General features: G+C 30.2%; 1 protein-coding gene across 2 annotated transcripts in view; it reads right to left on the bottom strand.

Annotated features, from left to right (window-relative positions):
* LOC132945798 (DNA-directed RNA polymerases I, II, and III subunit RPABC3) overlaps positions 1-19,498 on the bottom strand; it is a 69,935-nt gene that overhangs the window by 19,166 nt on the left and 31,271 nt on the right. For both annotated transcript variants that reach the window (XM_061015563.1, XM_061015564.1), the window contains exons 2-3: positions 11,153-11,236; positions 4-190 (exon numbers count right to left, since the gene is read on the bottom strand). In XM_061015563.1, coding sequence (XP_060871546.1) covers positions 4-190; positions 11,153-11,236 — 271 coding nt within the window. The remainder of the gene's footprint in view (positions 1-3; positions 191-11,152; positions 11,237-19,498) is intronic.

The following is a 19,498-nucleotide window of genomic DNA, read 5'->3' as shown; positions in this document are numbered from 1 at the left end:
CACAGTTTGTTCTTGTGCGACTCCTTCACCTTGTCGTCGCCTTCGATCCGATAAATCTTGCCGTACATGACATACTCGAAACTGTCAGCCCGGCAGCCGTTCTGATCCATTTCTATGGGGTTCCAATCGCCAGCGTCAGGCTGTCCATCCTCGCGTAACGTGGTGGCCAACACCAGTCGAAATTTATCACCTGTAACGAAAAATATCCGTTTTCAACATGTCTATTACGGCTCGTCTACGCGTTTTCGGGGTTTCATTATTTTCGTTTTATATTTTTCTACATCCGAATTTCCCAAACTCATAATTATGAGACCTATACTATATTTGATGATACTCTAGGAACCGGTCGAATAGAAGAAAAAACCAGAGACGTTAAAAATGAAACCGGTTAGACTTAATAATAAATTCTATTATTACATCACCGCGTAAGCATATTATTCACAGGACCGATGACCACCAAACCACATACGTAAATATTAGCTGCTGCAGAGAATGAACATACTTATATACTTAGTACTTATCTATTCCGTACGACCGTGAATGCAAGAGTACGGAATGTTAATTTTTGGGAAGGTTTTTGAGCGGGTTCTGTATTATAAATTATAATACTTATAATCGATTCGTTGCGTTCAACGTTGCTATTACCAATAGTTGGTACCTATTTAATATGTACAGTTATCTAACCCACTACCCCAGTGAGTGGTTGCAGTAAAATTGAATAGACTGTTGGAAATTGAGCATTTCATACCCTTTGTCTTAAAAATATTATTTTTATTATAATTATTTTGAATAGTTGACAGATCGAGAAAAATTAGTAAAACGATACCGTAATCCAACGTATGCATATAGCATAATATTAAAATGTAATTGATTTCATAAATTGTTTTAGGTATTTTTTACACACACTTGTAAAATATTATAATAGTAGTGTCATAATATTTTCAGACTTTAAACGATAGAAAGTTTTTTTTTTAGAAATAACAACAATTTGATATTATTTAAAATAAAAAATTATAATATTTATTAACAAAAATTTTTTTTAAATAAGTGGTACCATACGTACTAAAAATTAGGTCGACAATTATATGAAGGATCTAAATATACAATATATGAATACGATATACCCGACTATATATGACAATTGTAAATTCAGTGCGAAAATGTAAGTTCAGTTACATAACAAAATGTATACATGTTTAAAAAAATACGAATTTTATATTTTAATTCCTCAAAAATAAAACAAGTACTTACTGAAAGATCTATATCAGATACCTACATTTTGAAAATCTCAAAATTATTCATTACATATTTATCATTGAAAACGTGTATAAGAAGAATAGACAAATAGGTAGAACTTCGTGTTGTAAAAGAACCTGTTTATACACACATTTTAGTTATTACTCATTTTGACACTTGGAATCCTGATATATTCTGATATTTATATATATATAAATATAGTATGGAATATATAGTATATATATACCTACTATAAAAATCAAATTCTTAAAAACCACTTTTTAAATATTACTAAGATATTATCTTACATTAGAAATTAGATAAAACTATTTTTTCCAAAATTATACAATAATAAGCATTATTATTCATCATAGAGAAGGTAAAAAAATTATAGATAACAATAGTATTTTAATAATAAAATAATTTAAGTTAAAAATAATTAATATAACATATACATAACCTACCTAATACGAATTAATTTTTAAATATTTTCAATTTAATCACTGTTATAATTAAAATTGTAATACATTCGTGGTTCAACTATAACGCTTTGAATAAATAGGTACTCAATTAATTAGGTTTGAACTTTGCCTCTTTACAAGCATAATAGTAGGTATAGGTTTATAATAATATATTGCACATTTGCACCAAGTACTATTATTTATCAACATTGATTTAAAATTTAAAATCTTATCTGAAAAAATAATAGTTTGTACAAACAAACATTGTTTATTATCATCACAATCCTTTAAACTTTTGTTAAATGACTCTTCACTGACCTCTTTTACTTGTCAATCTAATGAAAGTACACGTATTGATCTTTCCCACATCTTATTTCACCATCTTTCACTCAAAATGTAAAGTATTCACTGAATACTATTCAGCTGTATTCACTCTTTTAAATTGGCATAATATTCCATAACTTTTTCATCAATCTCACTACGATATCTGAATCAATCATAACATAATATTAATATATTATTCATATGTATTCATAATATATAAACATTATAAATTCGTTTACACTGGTATTGCTGATTTCGTTGTATTTTGTTATTGTTATTTATTTATAAATTCGTCGTATATCTTAATTTACTGTTAAAAGTAATTAAAATATATTCTATAAAAAATAAATAGGACAAGATATTGAAATCAGGTGGCAGACGATGAATACTCATTTCATTTTGTGATGGTACTGGTACCTTATACAAAAATCAACAAATTTCAAACTGGTTTCTTTGCAGAGATCGACTAAAACCATTTACGATTGGTAATTTATAAAAAATTACAGAACAAATCGTATAATGGCTAATTCTGCAAAGTACTATCTTGACCCAAATTCCAATCAATATAATATATTGATGGATATAAGATAGCAGGCCAATATAATATACTTAACTTTAGAAGTCTTTGTTCGAAAGTCTTCAGAGAAGTAAAAATATCATTGTAAATCAGAACATACATTTTTTGACCTGGAATCTAACACATATTAGATTCTGAGTGAAACGATGAATGTATTGATTTTACAATGATGTGTGTTTTTTTTTTTATTTTTTTTTTTTTTTATTTTTTTATTTTTGTGTCTGTGTACACGATAAGTAGTCGAAATAATGCTTCGATTTTCGACTTCAGTATCTTGTTCGATGGGAAAGTGAATATCGTTGGTGCATTGGGGAGGTCAAAATTTTAATTTCCCAGTAGTTTTCAAAAGCGATGTGAAAAACAAAAGAAAAATTAAGGAAAAACGGGAATTTTTACGCAAAATCGATTTTTAACAAAATCGATTTTGGTTATTGGTGTAACTCTAAAACAAATGACCGTAGATGCATGAAATTTTCACTGGTTGTTTATATTTGCATTTTCTATACACAATACAATTTTGAAAATAATTTGACTTTTTTTGAACTGTTTACGGACATTGTCAGTTTTCAGTTTTTTTAAATTTTTTTTCTATAAATATCAATAAAATTTTATTTGTTGGGTAAAAAAGCTTGAAAATTTAATAGAAGGCTCCTAGGTTATTGTTTCAAAGGCAGATGAAAAAAATTAAAAATCCTTAGTCACAGTTTTTTTTTATACACGTTTAAAGTTCAAATCTTGAAAAAATACGGAAAAATCACGAAAATTTGCAAATTATTTTGAGTTAGAAATTCATAAAAAATTTTCTTTTTAAATCTAAGATTTTAAAATCTAATACAAGATTCCTCATAAGTTTGTCTAACTTTATCAAAAAAAAAATTTCTACAAGAAAGTCAAATTAAATTTTTATGAGCGTTTTAAATTCATATTTTTACAACATTAGATATTCACTCGATTTCTCATGTACCGATTTCCTTATTTTCTTGTAATTCAAAAACGAATAACTGTAGATACATGAAAATTTCACTGAATGTTTATATTAGCATTTCCTATACACCATACAATTTTGAAAATATTTTGACACTTTTTGAGCTGTTTACGGGCATTTTCAGTTTTCAATTTTTTTAGTTTTTTTTTTCTATAAATATCAATAAAGTTTTATCTGTTGGGCCAAAAAGTGTAAAAATTTAATACAAGACTCCTGATATATTTTTACAATAGCAGTTGAAAAATATTGAAAATACATAGGCACAGTTTTTTTTTATAAGCATTTAAAGATCAAATTTGGACAGAATTTATCAAAATCTCGAAAATTATCAACCATTGTAATTAATAAATTATAAAATGTTCAGTTTTTATAGCTAAGGATTGAAAATTTAAAACAAGATTCCATGTAAATAGATAATTCGGTTACCAAAAAATCTAAAAAATACACAAGCACAGTTTATTTGTATAGTCATTTTAAGTTCAAATTTGGACGAAATTACATAAAAACCTAGAATAACTATTTTAGTTATTTTGTTGTGATTGTATAATATTATTCGTGGGCACTTGAAACTTCTAATTTGTAATATTTTCATCGATATGTTATGATGATAGTATCACGGTTTGTTGTTGATGTATAACGCGTTATATGTACCTAATGGATATTGTGATATGATTAATTTGGAATTTATTATAGGTCAATTTTTTTTTTAATACCATAGATAAGTGTATAATATGTCTTATACCTAGACTGACATATCGTCTCCACTCAGAATCGTTTTTCTTATACAATGATATATCATTGAATTCAAATTTAATACCATCCATTATACAGTGACCCACTTGTAACCTACAGTACAGCAGAGCGACATCCACTTTCCCACCTTTTTAATAGTTTTAAATGTTTACATATATGTATTAGTACTAAAGCCTACAAAGGTACAGTAGATATAATCAACTTAATAAGTAAACGTCATACTTATATATTTATTGTTTAGAGAATAGAAAACTTTAAAGTAAGTACTTTAAAATTAATTGTACCCACTGTTGAATATAATAAATTATTCAGTATTAGATTTTGATCATAGTAAAGGGTCAATAAATGGAGGCCATCCTAGAATATTGTATGACAGTTTATGGTTTAAATAATATGTATGCATTGAATTTGTGTTAATCGGAAACAAAAAACACAATTTATGGAGTGTAATAAAACAATACATACTTCCATTTGATATAATTATTTAGATACATATTTTATTTTTACACAATTATTTTATTAATAAATAGTATAATGTTAATTTTATATCAAATATACTATTATTGGTAATATTAAATAAATAAATAAAGACAAAACAGTGAAGCTATACCAAAAAACATAATATATATTATATTACAGTAATTGTATAGCTAGCATGCATCATAGGTTTTAATATTGTAAATTATTTTATATCAAATATAACTATTTATTAACAAATCCAACTAAAAGTTATTGCCTAACCTATATCTATATATATGTGTATATGAGTATATTATATAAGATATAACCCTAGAGGCCTAGCGCCCAATGATGAATCATTTTATGAAAGAATTTTTCTAGCTATCGCAATATTTGTTTTTTATTAAATTATAAATCATATGATATAATATTATGTACAAATTGCGTTTATTTAAAATAAAATCAATACATATGCGGCTATGCATTAGTAAATAGGTACCTATATATATTCCACAAGACCATAATATTAAATAAAAAAATTGATTTTAATTTTCGTTTTATTACCGCAACTATAATATTACGATAAATCATATTATTATACTCAATTATAGTAGGTATATAATACCTATGGTTATATTATTGCAAATATTTTTTTTTATCTGTTAATAGTTTTCAGCGTAAAATTATGTAATGTTTCTTTGTAAAATAGATTTTCGGCAAACACATAAATAGTCACAGCAGTGATCAAATTACTGTGGTAGTTTCTGCGAACCGATACGTTTTGAAACTGCATTTTCAACGGTTTTTTAATGTTGTTATATTATATAGGTACTGTTTTTATTTGAATGGTTCACATGTATACAACTGTAGATGCGTCATTATTAATATTTTTACCATTGGATCAATTATGCCACCATACAGATGGTTACCGCGAATACCGAAAATCGCCGGCGGTTTACGGCAGTTTCCGGAGTTAATCTTTTGAATATCATTAATTCCCCAAGTAAAAAAAATGGCTAATCGTCTGCGAATGTTTTAACATAATATAACATTATATTATGTTAAAATATTCTAGTGTACACTATAACAGTAGGTAATGGGTATTAATTTTAGTACGATTATGCCCGATAAAATAATATGGTAGGTAATAGGTATAATACGAATACATCACAGGTTCAAAAAGATTTAAAATTAAAAAAAAATTATATAGCCGAGATAATAATAGATTGCCTATTGTTGTACCTACAATTATTAAATATTATACCAATATTCCGCATTAAACGGTAGCGATTGTCCTGCAAGTGCATAATCTCGAATCTCCGTTCTCCGTTGTGAGTACCCAATGCGACGGAGACGTTATAGTTTGGCCCTAGTTTTTTTCCGCAGAACTTGATCCATGGAACCCTCTCCCCAACCATTCAACCCTCGAAGGACGCCGTGTGAAGGGGGCCACGGTTACCACGCGCATTCGTGTTCGCGCACGTCCTACCGATTTTCTTTTTTATTGTTCGTCATACAATATTTATTGCACACACAAACATCCAAAGAGAAAATTATATACATTACTTATACCGAATTACCCTGTACCTACATAATTTTCGTGATGCGTGTGCGTGTATCTGTAAATGTGGCAGCGGCGGCAGCAATGTCGAAGGTTCGAGCGTGCGCGCGGCAAGCAAGCGAGCGATTGGCGGCAGCGGTGCGAGATGAAAATATTATATACGCGGATGGGTGAGGGGGAAGAGAGAGAGATATATAGAGAGAGCGAGAGAGAATGATAGGGGCCGAGAGCGAGAGTGAGTGCGTCGCGTTCGACGTCCCGCGTACAACCTTGGCACTGAGAACCGCCCGTGCGCATCTAACCTTGGCATTGAAAACAACGACGGCGCACGGTAGGACTGGCGGGCGGAGAAGACTCGCGCTGAAATCGCGATGGAAACGCGGCGCCGCGCCGGTCGACGGACGGACTGGGCGCGGGTGTGCGGAGCGCCTGGCGCGCGCGCGAACCACACATAGGGAATTCTCGGTGACGGTGGGAACGGGGTAACGGTTGACGTGCGGGCGGTGGAGGGGTGGTCAGACGAGAGTGGAAGCGAAAAAAAAACAGTCAGACCGGCGCGTCAGAGACCTGACACACTACGCCGGGTGTTGCGTCATTCCACCGGCGGAGAGTACGTGCGCGCGCGTTTGCGGGCGGTGGGCAAGCACAAAGGTCGGTAGCGGCGGGGAGGGGAGGGGAGGTAGCAGGCGAATCGATCCGATGGTGAGTGCGTGTGTGTCGTGTGGTGTGAGTGTGTGTGCCGTGTGGCACATCACCAGCTGACGGCGGGGGCAACCTTGGATAATATTATTTTTCTTTCGAACACATCGCGGTATTATAATAGTGCGAGAGATAAAATCCCCTTCTCAAATGAGTTTTTCATTTTTTTTTATTTAGCAATAGTCACTGTAAGGTACTATACCGCGGAGATAATATTATTATTTCGTATTCCGAGCTGAAGCGTATGGCAGTTTTTCAGTTCGGCCGAATATAACAATACGCGCATAATAATAATATAATAATACGTAGATACTTCTATATTGTTGTTATTTTGATGAGTTTCCTTTGTAGGTATAGTCTGCCTATATATAAATTATTTTCATTTTCTTCCTTTTCGCAACACATTAAAATATATTTATAAGATACGTCATAGCATACTAACATCTGTGCGGGCGTTTGGCGAAACGAACGACGAATTTTCATTAAATATTCGCATCGATACGACCGCGACACCGCGTGATTATAATATATTGTGTCGTTTTTACGCCCCGCGAAACGTAACGTTTTATCGGAAGCACAGAAACGAACAGTTCGTAAAAAACGCGTAAATATTCACATAAAAACATTTTCATTTTGGCAACTGTTCAATATTACAATTAGACGGCAATGATGTATAACTTTAAACAATTTTATTTTTGGGTTTCCGTGGGAAAAAATGCGCGGTTAAATACACAACTTGTGCTGGCGTTTTCGAGAAAACAAAAAGCGATTAAATAAAAAAAATGAATCAATTATAGTTTGTAATAGAAACTCAGTAAATATAATATGTACAAGTGTAGGTACAAGTGTAGTTACTACTATAAAATGAAAAAGATTTCAAAAAAAAATATTTAATAGCGTTCTTATGCGTAATGAAAATAATCTAATTTTGTATACAGTAGTGAGCACGTATTGTTTTACAATAATTGTTAAAATTATTCATAAACCATCGTCTCAGATGATCTCTATTTTATAGAATTTTTATAAAATTAACCGACTTGAGTTCAGTATTTAATATCAAATTACTTTGTGCACATTTTATTTTTTCCAAAATATGCGTCAAAATAATTGAAACTGAATAATAGTATTTAATCAACCAATTACAATAAAACAAAATAGTTATATAATTCTCAAACTTATAGGCAAAAAGAAAAAAAATGTTTTAAGCAGCTTTATATAAACACATAATTTTACGGCAAAATGAACAAAATTTTAAAAATTTTAAAAATAATTTGATGTTAAGTGAATTCAAGAGATTAAAATGATGGAAATTCATAATAAATTATCATAAACATGAACAAAAAAAAGTGGTTAAAATTTGCCTAATTTATTATTCAAACTCATCCAAAATACCACCGCGACATATTCATATAAATATTTTATATCAAATTCTAAAATCTACTGAAAATAATCGACATGGTACTTACTTAAATTATAAAGGAAAATTATTAATTATCTTTTATTTGTTACCTACGCAAGCTAACGAGGCGCATACATCAATTTCGATTGTGCATGGTATACATGTTTCTGCCGAATTAAATAGCCGAAGGCCATATGTCGTTGGAAATCGGAGACGTACGCGCACCATGTAACGGGGAAACGGAATTCGCGTTCTCGGTGCCGGAGGAAGGGATTATTGTAGGCTGAATTATTTATTTTCGGTTTAAATCGGATATTCGGATGGAATTTTGGCAGTGAAGTGTCTTAAGGGGGTCGAGAAATTCCTCTCGGTGTTTTCGTAAAACGCATAATATTGTTATCAAAATGAAAACATCACTTCAACACAAGTCTGGTCGTTTCGGGCGGAAAAGAAGAAAAAACGTATGAGGGAGAATCGATATCCACGGCCAGTCTGCAATTATATTATTTTAACGATCAAGTGTAATATTATTATATTTTGATATGCTGATACGTTACAACAGTAATAATAAAAACTAATTTTTAACATAATATTTTTTATGGAAATATATAAATATTATAATTTATAATATTGTTAACAATTAACGACGATTATTACCGGGTTCCGTATAGACATGGTCCGCAGCGTTTAACGGGCTTGCATATTATTATATTATAGCTGCACAATATTCACAACACACTCACACTGGCTGCTTCGTGGCCACCGTATCGTAGTCCGATAATGTATTATAATAGTGACGGCGCATATCGTCAATATGTTAACATTATAATATTATTATCTATACGTATAAAATATAGTGCGTATACATTTTGCGCGAAAACGGCTGCGCAAATAATATTATCGGCAAAACAATAATTATTATTATTATAATATTTCGCGACGACGAAACGCGTACATAATACTATAATATTGTAATATAACACAACTAATATATCATAATATAATATAGTATCGCACAGATTTTTGCCGCCTAAAACCGCAATAATATGTCACGGCAACATAATATACTACACGACGACGTCTATACAGCATAATATTATTAAATATTATAACGAGCAATAAATAGTATAACTGCAATTTATAAGTTATCAAAACGCGAAACCAAAAAATATTGTGCGAGTGTTTTTTTTTTTTTTTACCGTTAGAGTGGTTGGCATTACGGCGGCTGCTGCTGCTTCTACGGCGGCGGTGGCGCGGCGGTGGAGGTCGGCCGCGCGCGCGTGTTGTTTGACAAAGCGTTAAGCGGCTGCGGCGGCGAGGAAACTACTAACGCCATCGTCGTCGACGCGTTCTTATGGCGACGTGCGACACACGGCGGCAGTATATACGACGGTAAACGGTGGCGGTGACGGTGGTGATGACTGATGACAGTGTATGGCACGGTGATGAGCGACGGGAGTGCACTTGCGACTGCCGTGCGGTGGGGTTTTCGAAAAACCCGCGAGCGCGGACAAAATATTACTGCATCGTGTATATACCTAACCTACGTGTCGAAAACTTTCGCACCAACCCATTCGGGGCCTCCCGTTCGGCGGCGGCGGCGCGCACGCACGTTTTGCCAAATATACTGACTGGCCGGCGGGGTTGCCGGGACGGGCGGGGCGGGCGTAGGAGTGTATACTCTAGGCGCCTCGGCTGCTGCCGCCACTGACGACGACGTTCTGCGGGCGGGCGCGCGCGTGCGCGAGCGTTCGTATAAAATGTGTACATATTATTATTATTAAATTGTGTATGATATCTCGTACGGTACCGCCGGGCCAGGGCAGTGGCGAGCATAATATTATAATATATATATATAGGTACGCGAAATGCGAATATGATATTAATTATTAATACCTGAAATAATAAAAGAACAGAAGAACGCAAATTTTTGTGTAAACGATTACGTAGGGTACACAGTATAATATTATAATACAGCTGCAAAACGGCAAAAATGGTTGAGCACGTAAAATTATATTATACTCGGATACGGCACGAATGCACGATAATGATTATTTATTATATATCGATCGTGCGCCAAAAAAAAAAAAAAATCGACCGATTTAAAAATCGTTTTCGGAGATAAAGCGGGTCCTATATACATTATTCAAATAGTGCACTTTGTATATCTGCACACTTATTTATACATTTTATTGATTCAGTCGTCCGGGATTGTTAAAACTAGTATTTTAAACAATAGAAATGTCTGTTTATTGATTAAAACCCAATATTTCCTCCCGCCTTTCAATCTTGCTAAACATTTTACTGACCAAATCTTTAAGTAGGTATAGTTCGTATGTTACTCGTAACCGAGTGATGAGTCTGCTACGGTTGAAGTGACGCAAACAGCGCCACTTAAGTGGTAAAGACCGGTAAAATAGTATACTCTTGTCTCTTCTAGTATAGTATACTAGTATGCAGTTAGAATACTAGATTCAAGATTCTAAGTATATGAGTACCTACTAGACTTATATTAACTAATACTATTATCCCAAACAGGAAGTCTCACGGTTAGGTTAGGTTTTTTACGGTTTTTTTATATTAAATTTAGATAATAGACAAAAATTACTTTAAATTATAATAATCTGTAACTCTCTTCCCTTGCAGTCATCATTTTCTTTAACTTATGTCTAAATAATATCATTATATACACACTCACCCAAATCCATAGGATAAATCCACGAATTTATATCTAAGATCAATTCCATCTTGAACGATTCGCTCTCGCAGTGCAAACGGCTCACTGAAATAACAAATACAAATTAAGGACATAATAATAATATGACGTACACGACGTTGCTATACTGTGCTGTTTTACATACGCACACCGCACACAATAGCTGCAACAGTAGGCAACGTCAATCGGAAAAAAATGTTGTCATTTTCATTCACATATGGAACGTTATATACAATATACATATAATAAGTAAGTTATCAGGTCATGTAATAAAATATAATATATAATATATACATGCACAGTATACAGAATAGGTCAAATTCATAAATACTGATCAGCTTCAGCTATTGGAAACGAAAGAGAAAACGCGGTAATAGGTTATCAAATGTAAGATAGAGCAAATATTTGTACTAAACATACATTTATCGCTTACATTAATACCTATAAAAATATATATTTTTAAATTATAATATAGATATCGAGCTTGACAATTTTATTACGTTTAGCAAATGCAAGTATATTGGTTCAGCGCATCTTATAGTATTAGTCGCGAGATTAATAAGTATAATAGTAGGTAAAAACTAACAGAATTCATCGATTTTTTTATAAATCATAGTAATAATAATTATTTATTTTTGAGTTGCGCGTGAAGAGGAATGCAAGAATAAAATTATATAATATTTATAAAAACATCCATAGCGGCAACAACAATAAAATACTTTGCAATCGTCTAGAATTGAACTTTAAAAACAAAATAAACATAATGAATGAAGCAATTTCAGTTCAATAGGATCGCCAATAAATATTTCGACGTGTATAGTACATAACTAATATTTAATATAGAACATCCAATTTACTAAAAAAAAAAACTAATCGCGATCATATTTGTGTTTTATAACAAATGTACGTAAATATATAATGCATCGGATACGAATATATAATGATTCACAAAGTGTAGGGAACAGTTTGGACTTTCCGCCGACAGTAGATCGTTTTACGAGACTCATCATTTTCAAATTTTACCCCTCGCCAACATCAATACGGCACCGTAATCGATTCATCGCCGTCATATTCAACTTAGTGACGATAATGAGAGGTAGTGTTGGGGGTGACCCCTCACCCACCAATTCCCTCTAGACTTAAGTTAATTATTTTTAATATATAAATATTAAAAATTACAATTTATTCAGTATTATATATACCTATTATAAAAGTATAATCATTATAATATAATAAGAATAAAACGTAAGCATGCTTGGACAATATTTAGCAAGAGTATGAAACCATTTTTTTTTTGCATATTTTTTTGTGCCACGGTATTAAATTCACTAACCTAACCTTGAAGATTTGTTAAAAACTGTATTGCAGTTATTGGAATGTTTTATTGTGCTGTAACCCATAATTGTGGCACAAACCGAAAATAGTGTCCATCTCGAAATACATTTTCATGATAACCCCAAAGCCTCGATCATGTATAAATATCGTATACATTTATCACCCATTTCCACGTGACGTTGTTTATAATACCGTATATATTAAATTTATTGCGCTTCTATAGCCGTATAGGTAAATGGTAAATAAATAAATAAATCTACAAAATGATACACATTTCTGTGCATATTATATATGTCAATATATGTATAAGTTCGATATTGAGACGATGTACTAAATAGCAAAATCTGTTTAACTGCGATTCAGTCAATAGCGTTTAAATTGAACGGCGATGACGCACTTCGTACGGTTATAAGCTGGTGGCATGGCGTGGGAGTGAGGGGAAAGAATAAGAGAGAAGCGCGCACCGCAAAACGAATCTGTTTAGAAATAATATGTGTGCGAGATGAACGTCGTCATTATATAATAAATAATAATCATTAAAATATTGTACACACAAGCAATTTAACAGGAAAGTAAAAATTCCCATAATATCATTATTATACTCCATTTGCGGTTAGGTCGTACGGTCGTACCAACGTTTTCGTTTTCGCGGGGCTTTAAGATCGATAAATGAGCTTAAAAACTTATTTTTATTCGAAAGTAGGTAAATGTAGGTTATAGGTACCTACAACTGATATCATATAATATGTGCAGTGTACATTGCAGTACATACTAATTTCCTATTCATCGATTGTTATTTGACGACGACCAACTATCACTAAAATATGCTATGACGATACTACATAATTAATAATAGTATGCTTTTTGAATATTATTATTATTTTTTCTTTATTGAGATTATAACATAAAATTATTGTATCTCAATAATAGTATAATTGTAGTAATAATAAATAATAATAATAATTCGTATTGTAACGTCCAATGGCCACTGATGCCGCGGATAGTATGTTAAAAAAACAATAATAATAATAATAATAATAATAATAATTCACCGCACTGCGATAACGCGACAACTACCTGTAAACAACGGTAAATTTCGGCTCTTAAATTATAGTATAATATAACACTCGTATTACCTATAGTATAGTATATATCATTGTGCATACACAGGTGTGGCTCATATGTGTATAGTAAATTAATTTGGTAAAAGAATTACGAAAACAAAATGGCCGACAAACTGGTAAAAAAAAAATCATTATTTTTGAACAATTTAATTATTTTGTACACAATATTATTATTGTATTATAATTATTATGGCTTATACCCGAATATCGGAATATGTCGTCGCCGTAGTAATCACTTGCGTTTTTACACATTATAATTATTAAATCCATACCCATGTGTATGTTTAATATATATATATATATATATATATATATGTTATAAAGAATATGAATAAATAACATGAAATAATATAATATAAATATGTATACATTGTATATATTTCATTTTAAATTATATTTTCAGATTTAAAAAACATGTATTACAAAAACATTGGTTTAAGGTGCAAAAATATGTAAAAACAATTTTGTATTTATTGTAACATATTTAGATTTAAGTACTTGGATCAGAGAAAATGTCACCTATAACTTGTACACATGTTTATCAAAAAGTATAAAAATTATAATATAATATAATATATTAATCATAATATACACGTAGTAAAAAATTTCGATATTATGAGAAATTCGCATTTTTCCACTATATGAAATTGTAATTAATGTGAGTCAAATAAACTTTAAGTATGCATCTGAAATGTCCATTATATAGGGATGTCTGGATGATTTATCAACAATATAGGGAGCGGGGGACGAGGTGGCCGAGTGGTCTAACGCGACGGATTCGGCACAGCCGGTCCGAGTTCGATCCTCGACCACTGGGCGGCATTTTTCTCCGTGGAAGTCACGGTGTCCGGAGAACAAGTGCCGCCATCCCCCCACCCCGGGGCACGGCAGAAACCTACGGGTGCCCCATTAGAAATTCTGCCAAACACAACACACACGTGTACCAACCTACCCAATATAAAACCTACCAAACCTACCCAATATAAAACCTACAGTGCCCTCCCCACACCCAATGGCCTATGTTGCCGCGGGTTACCCAAGAAAAAAAAAAAAAAAAAAAAAAAAATATAGGGAGCTCTTCCTAAATAGATGTTTTATTGTATAATAATAATACATTTCACGGTTACTCACGGCTGATTTATTATATTATAATTATTATTTATTACCATTTTTTTTAAACCAATCATAGAATATAAGTACATTACATTTATTATTCCTCAATATTAAAGATCAGTAATATATAGTGACAAATTCAATTTTACAAGTAATAATTAATAGTTTAATAACAAATAATTCAATGACAAATATTTATAATGTAATAGAAAAACATTCCCTGCTTTAAAACAGTATAATGTGAATACTAGATTATAATTAATCAAGTTCAATCTATCTATCTATTTATAAATTTAGTAATAATAATAATAAAATATGTATAGTTGAATTATACATTTTTAGTTGATTAATTAACCAAACATCTAACAACATGGAAGAAAGGCTAAAAGATTAAAATTAAAAACCACTACATGATAGGAGCCAAGAGGTATTATTTTTATATTGTTAATAGTTAATATAAAACAATGAAACTTACTACTACTACAAATATGGTTTTATTATTATACTACACAATTACACATACAAAATATTAGCCGATATCATTAAGCAAATTAAGCTGTAATTTGCAAGAAAAAATATATTCTTCGCTCCGCTCTGCAGAATCTAAAATAATCAATATTTTGATAAGAACATCTATGTACAAATGCCGACGAATAATATTTCGTCATCGCCAGTGAATGCACTACATAAATAAGTACTTATTATGTATTTAAACATTTTGAAACATTTATATAATACAACTAAAAGTTGGCAGGGATAAAGTTTAAACTATAAAATGTGAATAAAAAAATTCTGTTCCGATATTATAGTGGGTACACAATTATTTTTTGTTTTGCAGTAAATATGAAACTATATAATTCATTAAACATCTTAATATTTATTTTTTTATTTGCATGATACATTTCTAAGAAGCGATGATATAGTTCACAAATTATTAAATAAACAATCATGGACAAGACATCAACAAAAACTGGGTGTGGCCAATAATTTTGTTTTGCACAAGCATGCCACGAATTGAAAGCAAACCTTGAATTCACAAAATTATTTTATAGTACTAACCAGCTAGCTATCAGTTATTTATATTTACTATACTGTTTTTAGTACTTTTTACATTTTGAACACTCATGAAAATTATTGAGTCAAGAATTTCACAAAGTTATAATTAGAATATAATTAAATTTGTAATGTATTAAAATCAGAAATGAAATATTTGATCAAAAAAAATAATATAAGAAATAATATATGAATTAATATCATTATAATTCGTGAAAATTATAATATGTATATAATAGTATAACCTACCTATTGGCATGCTTACACAATAAATTAAGTAACAAAAACTATTAAATTTGTTCAATATAGTTAGAATAACACATTCATTTTCAGATCAACAGAAGTTCAAAATTAAAATTATACAACATTTAAAATCACTTCATCTAAAGTCCAAAAAAAGTTAAAACATTTTCAGAATTATATTTGTACGTCTATATAATTCTTAAATAAATATCGTGGACAGGACATTATTTTATGTTTATAAGATTATTAAAAGTTGTTTAATAATGAAAAAAGTTTTTCTACCCAGCGGGAATCGAATACGGATCTCCCGCATTTCTGCAACGAGTTTTCGGTTGTTTCTAGAAATGTTCAAGTAAATTACTAGCTACCTGAACTATCCTCAGTATTACTGGTGCCCAAGTCCTGGTATATAAATAAATAATATGAAACGAAAAAGAAAAAGTAAAAAACGTCATTGTAGAATTAACAGACTATCCTATCCTCTCATATCATATAATCTAAAACACATTTTAATAGTATTTTTTTAATAAATCAAAAGTTTTAATTAACTAAGCATTCTAGTTCCTCTTATAAAAATGAAATAATAATGAATGTTATTTTAATTTAATTTATAATATGTATTATTATACATCCGTTTTACTAGGTAAGTATTCGGTATACCATAATCCATAAGATACAAACAACAATTTGTAAAAAAGTAACATAAATTCTTATCTAAACGATTATAGTTAGTAATAAATAAAGTAGATACACTTTACTATTACACTTGAGTCGTGTGCAATAATTAACTTTATATTTTGTTTATTAACTTTAAAACGATAATTATAACATATAAAATAAAATTCATAAAGTAACAGATGTTTATTTGAAGAAACGTAAGTACTGAATGCCATAAACAAATAATTTCTTGTAAAAAAAACATCTTAATATCATAACAAAATAATTAACGTATAAGATCAGCCAGTAAATCGCATATCCACCATTAACACAGTTATATATATATCGTCATAAATATGATGAACTCTCGTATGATTTTTAGGACAATTTTTACATGTTATTGACAATTATAAAATTATTGATTATCATTATAGAACTACTATATTATATACTAATATAATGTATAATATGACTAACTAAATTGTGTTATGCGTAGAACGAATTCTAATTATTTATTGTAAAACAGAAAATACCAATATTTGGTTCAATCTGTATAATATATATAGTAGTATATTATGATTTTATATAATATACACATTAATCGGTGCTATATTTATATTTAATGCATATAATTGTACTTGTACTTGTAAATGACCTTCCTATTGTTATTATAGAATATATTGAGTGCACTTAAATTAAACTAGCATAGTAATACAAAAACTTATACCATGGTAATTAAAATATACTATTTTTTTATTGAATCAATAATATTACCTGTAGATACTTTTACAAAGTTCCGTCATGGTATATGGTTGAAAATGCCAAAATATGATTAGAATGGTTTATAGAATAAAAAATATTAAAATCAAGAATAGATCAAGTATAAATTTTTAAAGAAAAAAGTTGCTAGAGAAGACTATGCCGTTGCCCATTGACACTTGTGGCCTTGCTGAATGAGACTTCGATCCGGAGAGCTGGTACGCGCCTTAGCTATTATGGGCGGCGCTCGAATTCATTGACGTCAGACCGCCAACGCCGCCCAACAAACCCCCTGCGACCCATCGGGGTAACATTTCTCCCACAGTCACTTGCGCTCGCCCAGAATAAACATACACACGCGCAAATATTAAATTGTAAGACGTAAGTGTATGTGAGTAATTTTGTTTCACTAATATTAAAGCGCAAGTGATAAAAAAAAGGATTAGGCAGTACCTATGTAATAATAATAAACTAGAATTAAATCATTATTATTTCTAGAGAAACCCTAACTGAGTTCTATAATTGGGTATTTTTCTAATAAAATGTTTACCAAGGGCAACGGGCATTATAGGTGTTTCATTCGGTTTGTTGGTATCGTTGAGTTGCTATAGTTATACATCATATTATATTCATATAATATTTTGCTTTGATACCAGGTGACAGGGTTATGAGTTATGACCATTGACCACTAACCAATAACCATAGTGTGTAATTATTATAAAAATTAATTAACAAGCACAAACATCGAAACAACAACTCCAAGACTACAGAACAGCAAATTATAACATTTTCGAAGAGGAATACACAATGTTTTATTGTATTATCAATTTAGCATTTGTGTGCAAGGGCTACAAAATACACAATGTTATTTGATAAGGAAAAATGAATAGCTCGTCTTCTTTTAAATTGATCTAACTATTTACTTTTTAATGCCTATAATAAGAAATTATATATTAATTATTAAAATTATAATTATTGATAATTTCTTAGTTTACTTATGCTTTATTACTTTAAATAAAAAATTTATCTAATTCATTAGTCATTATAAATGTTTATTGTTTGTAACTTGTTTTGAATTCTAATGTTGCCGAAAATTTTTTTTTATAAATTAATAGTTTACGCTTGCAAAGATATAATAAAAAACTACCGTAACAATGGAATGTTCTATTTTCTCTACCCGTGTTACTGTACATATTTACAGATTTCGAAATAATTATAAATAAGTTTAAAATGTAAATACCTGTCTATACAAAATAATTATAACAATTTAATTGTATACAATATGGAGAGAGTGCCTATAACTGTATACATATACATTATACAGCCAATTTTCAAATTTCCCACTGATTTTGACAAAATCACGAAAAAATGCCAAATAAAGGCAAAGAAATGTAAACAAGCACACGGCTTTTTTTTTTATTCGTTGATATAATATATTATATTGTTCTCAAAAATACTCGAACTTCTGTTTCAATTTTTTTAATTTACTAAACTAATATCATAATAACTAGGTTACGGTGTAAATTATTTTTTAAAACCACTAATTATCTGTATATAAATAATCACTCGATTAGAATAGTAAATTATCAACTTAATGTGATATTAGCGAAGATATTAGGTATACTGCAGGGTGATTTATATTTTTTGAAATTATAATGTTTCTAACATAAACTAGATCATATATTATTTAACAAGAATATTGATATTTAAAAAAATGGTAAAAAATCAGCCACTTGACTTAAATAAATGTTTTTACGATATAAATTTTTCTGAAAATCAGATTTACAAATTGGCTATATTGGATATTTTGGAAATTTTTTTTATCAGTTTTTAAGTTTTTTATTTTCAGTATTAAAAAATAAAAAATGTATACTAAAAATGTAGCGCAATAGTCTATGAATTATATTTAAAAGAAATTTTTTAAAAATATTAATTAGAACAAAAGTTATTTCATTTGTCAGATCTCAGTGGGACACCCTGTATTACAAATTTTCATTTGGTTATCAATTAACATCTTAGTATTAATTTGTTTTTGAAACTTAAT

This window comes from Metopolophium dirhodum, chromosome 5 (assembly GCF_019925205.1).
Source record: "Metopolophium dirhodum isolate CAU chromosome 5, ASM1992520v1, whole genome shotgun sequence".
In the NCBI taxonomy this organism is placed as follows: Eukaryota; Metazoa; Arthropoda; class Insecta; order Hemiptera; family Aphididae; genus Metopolophium; species Metopolophium dirhodum.
This window is presented reverse-complemented; position numbering and strand designations above follow the sequence as displayed.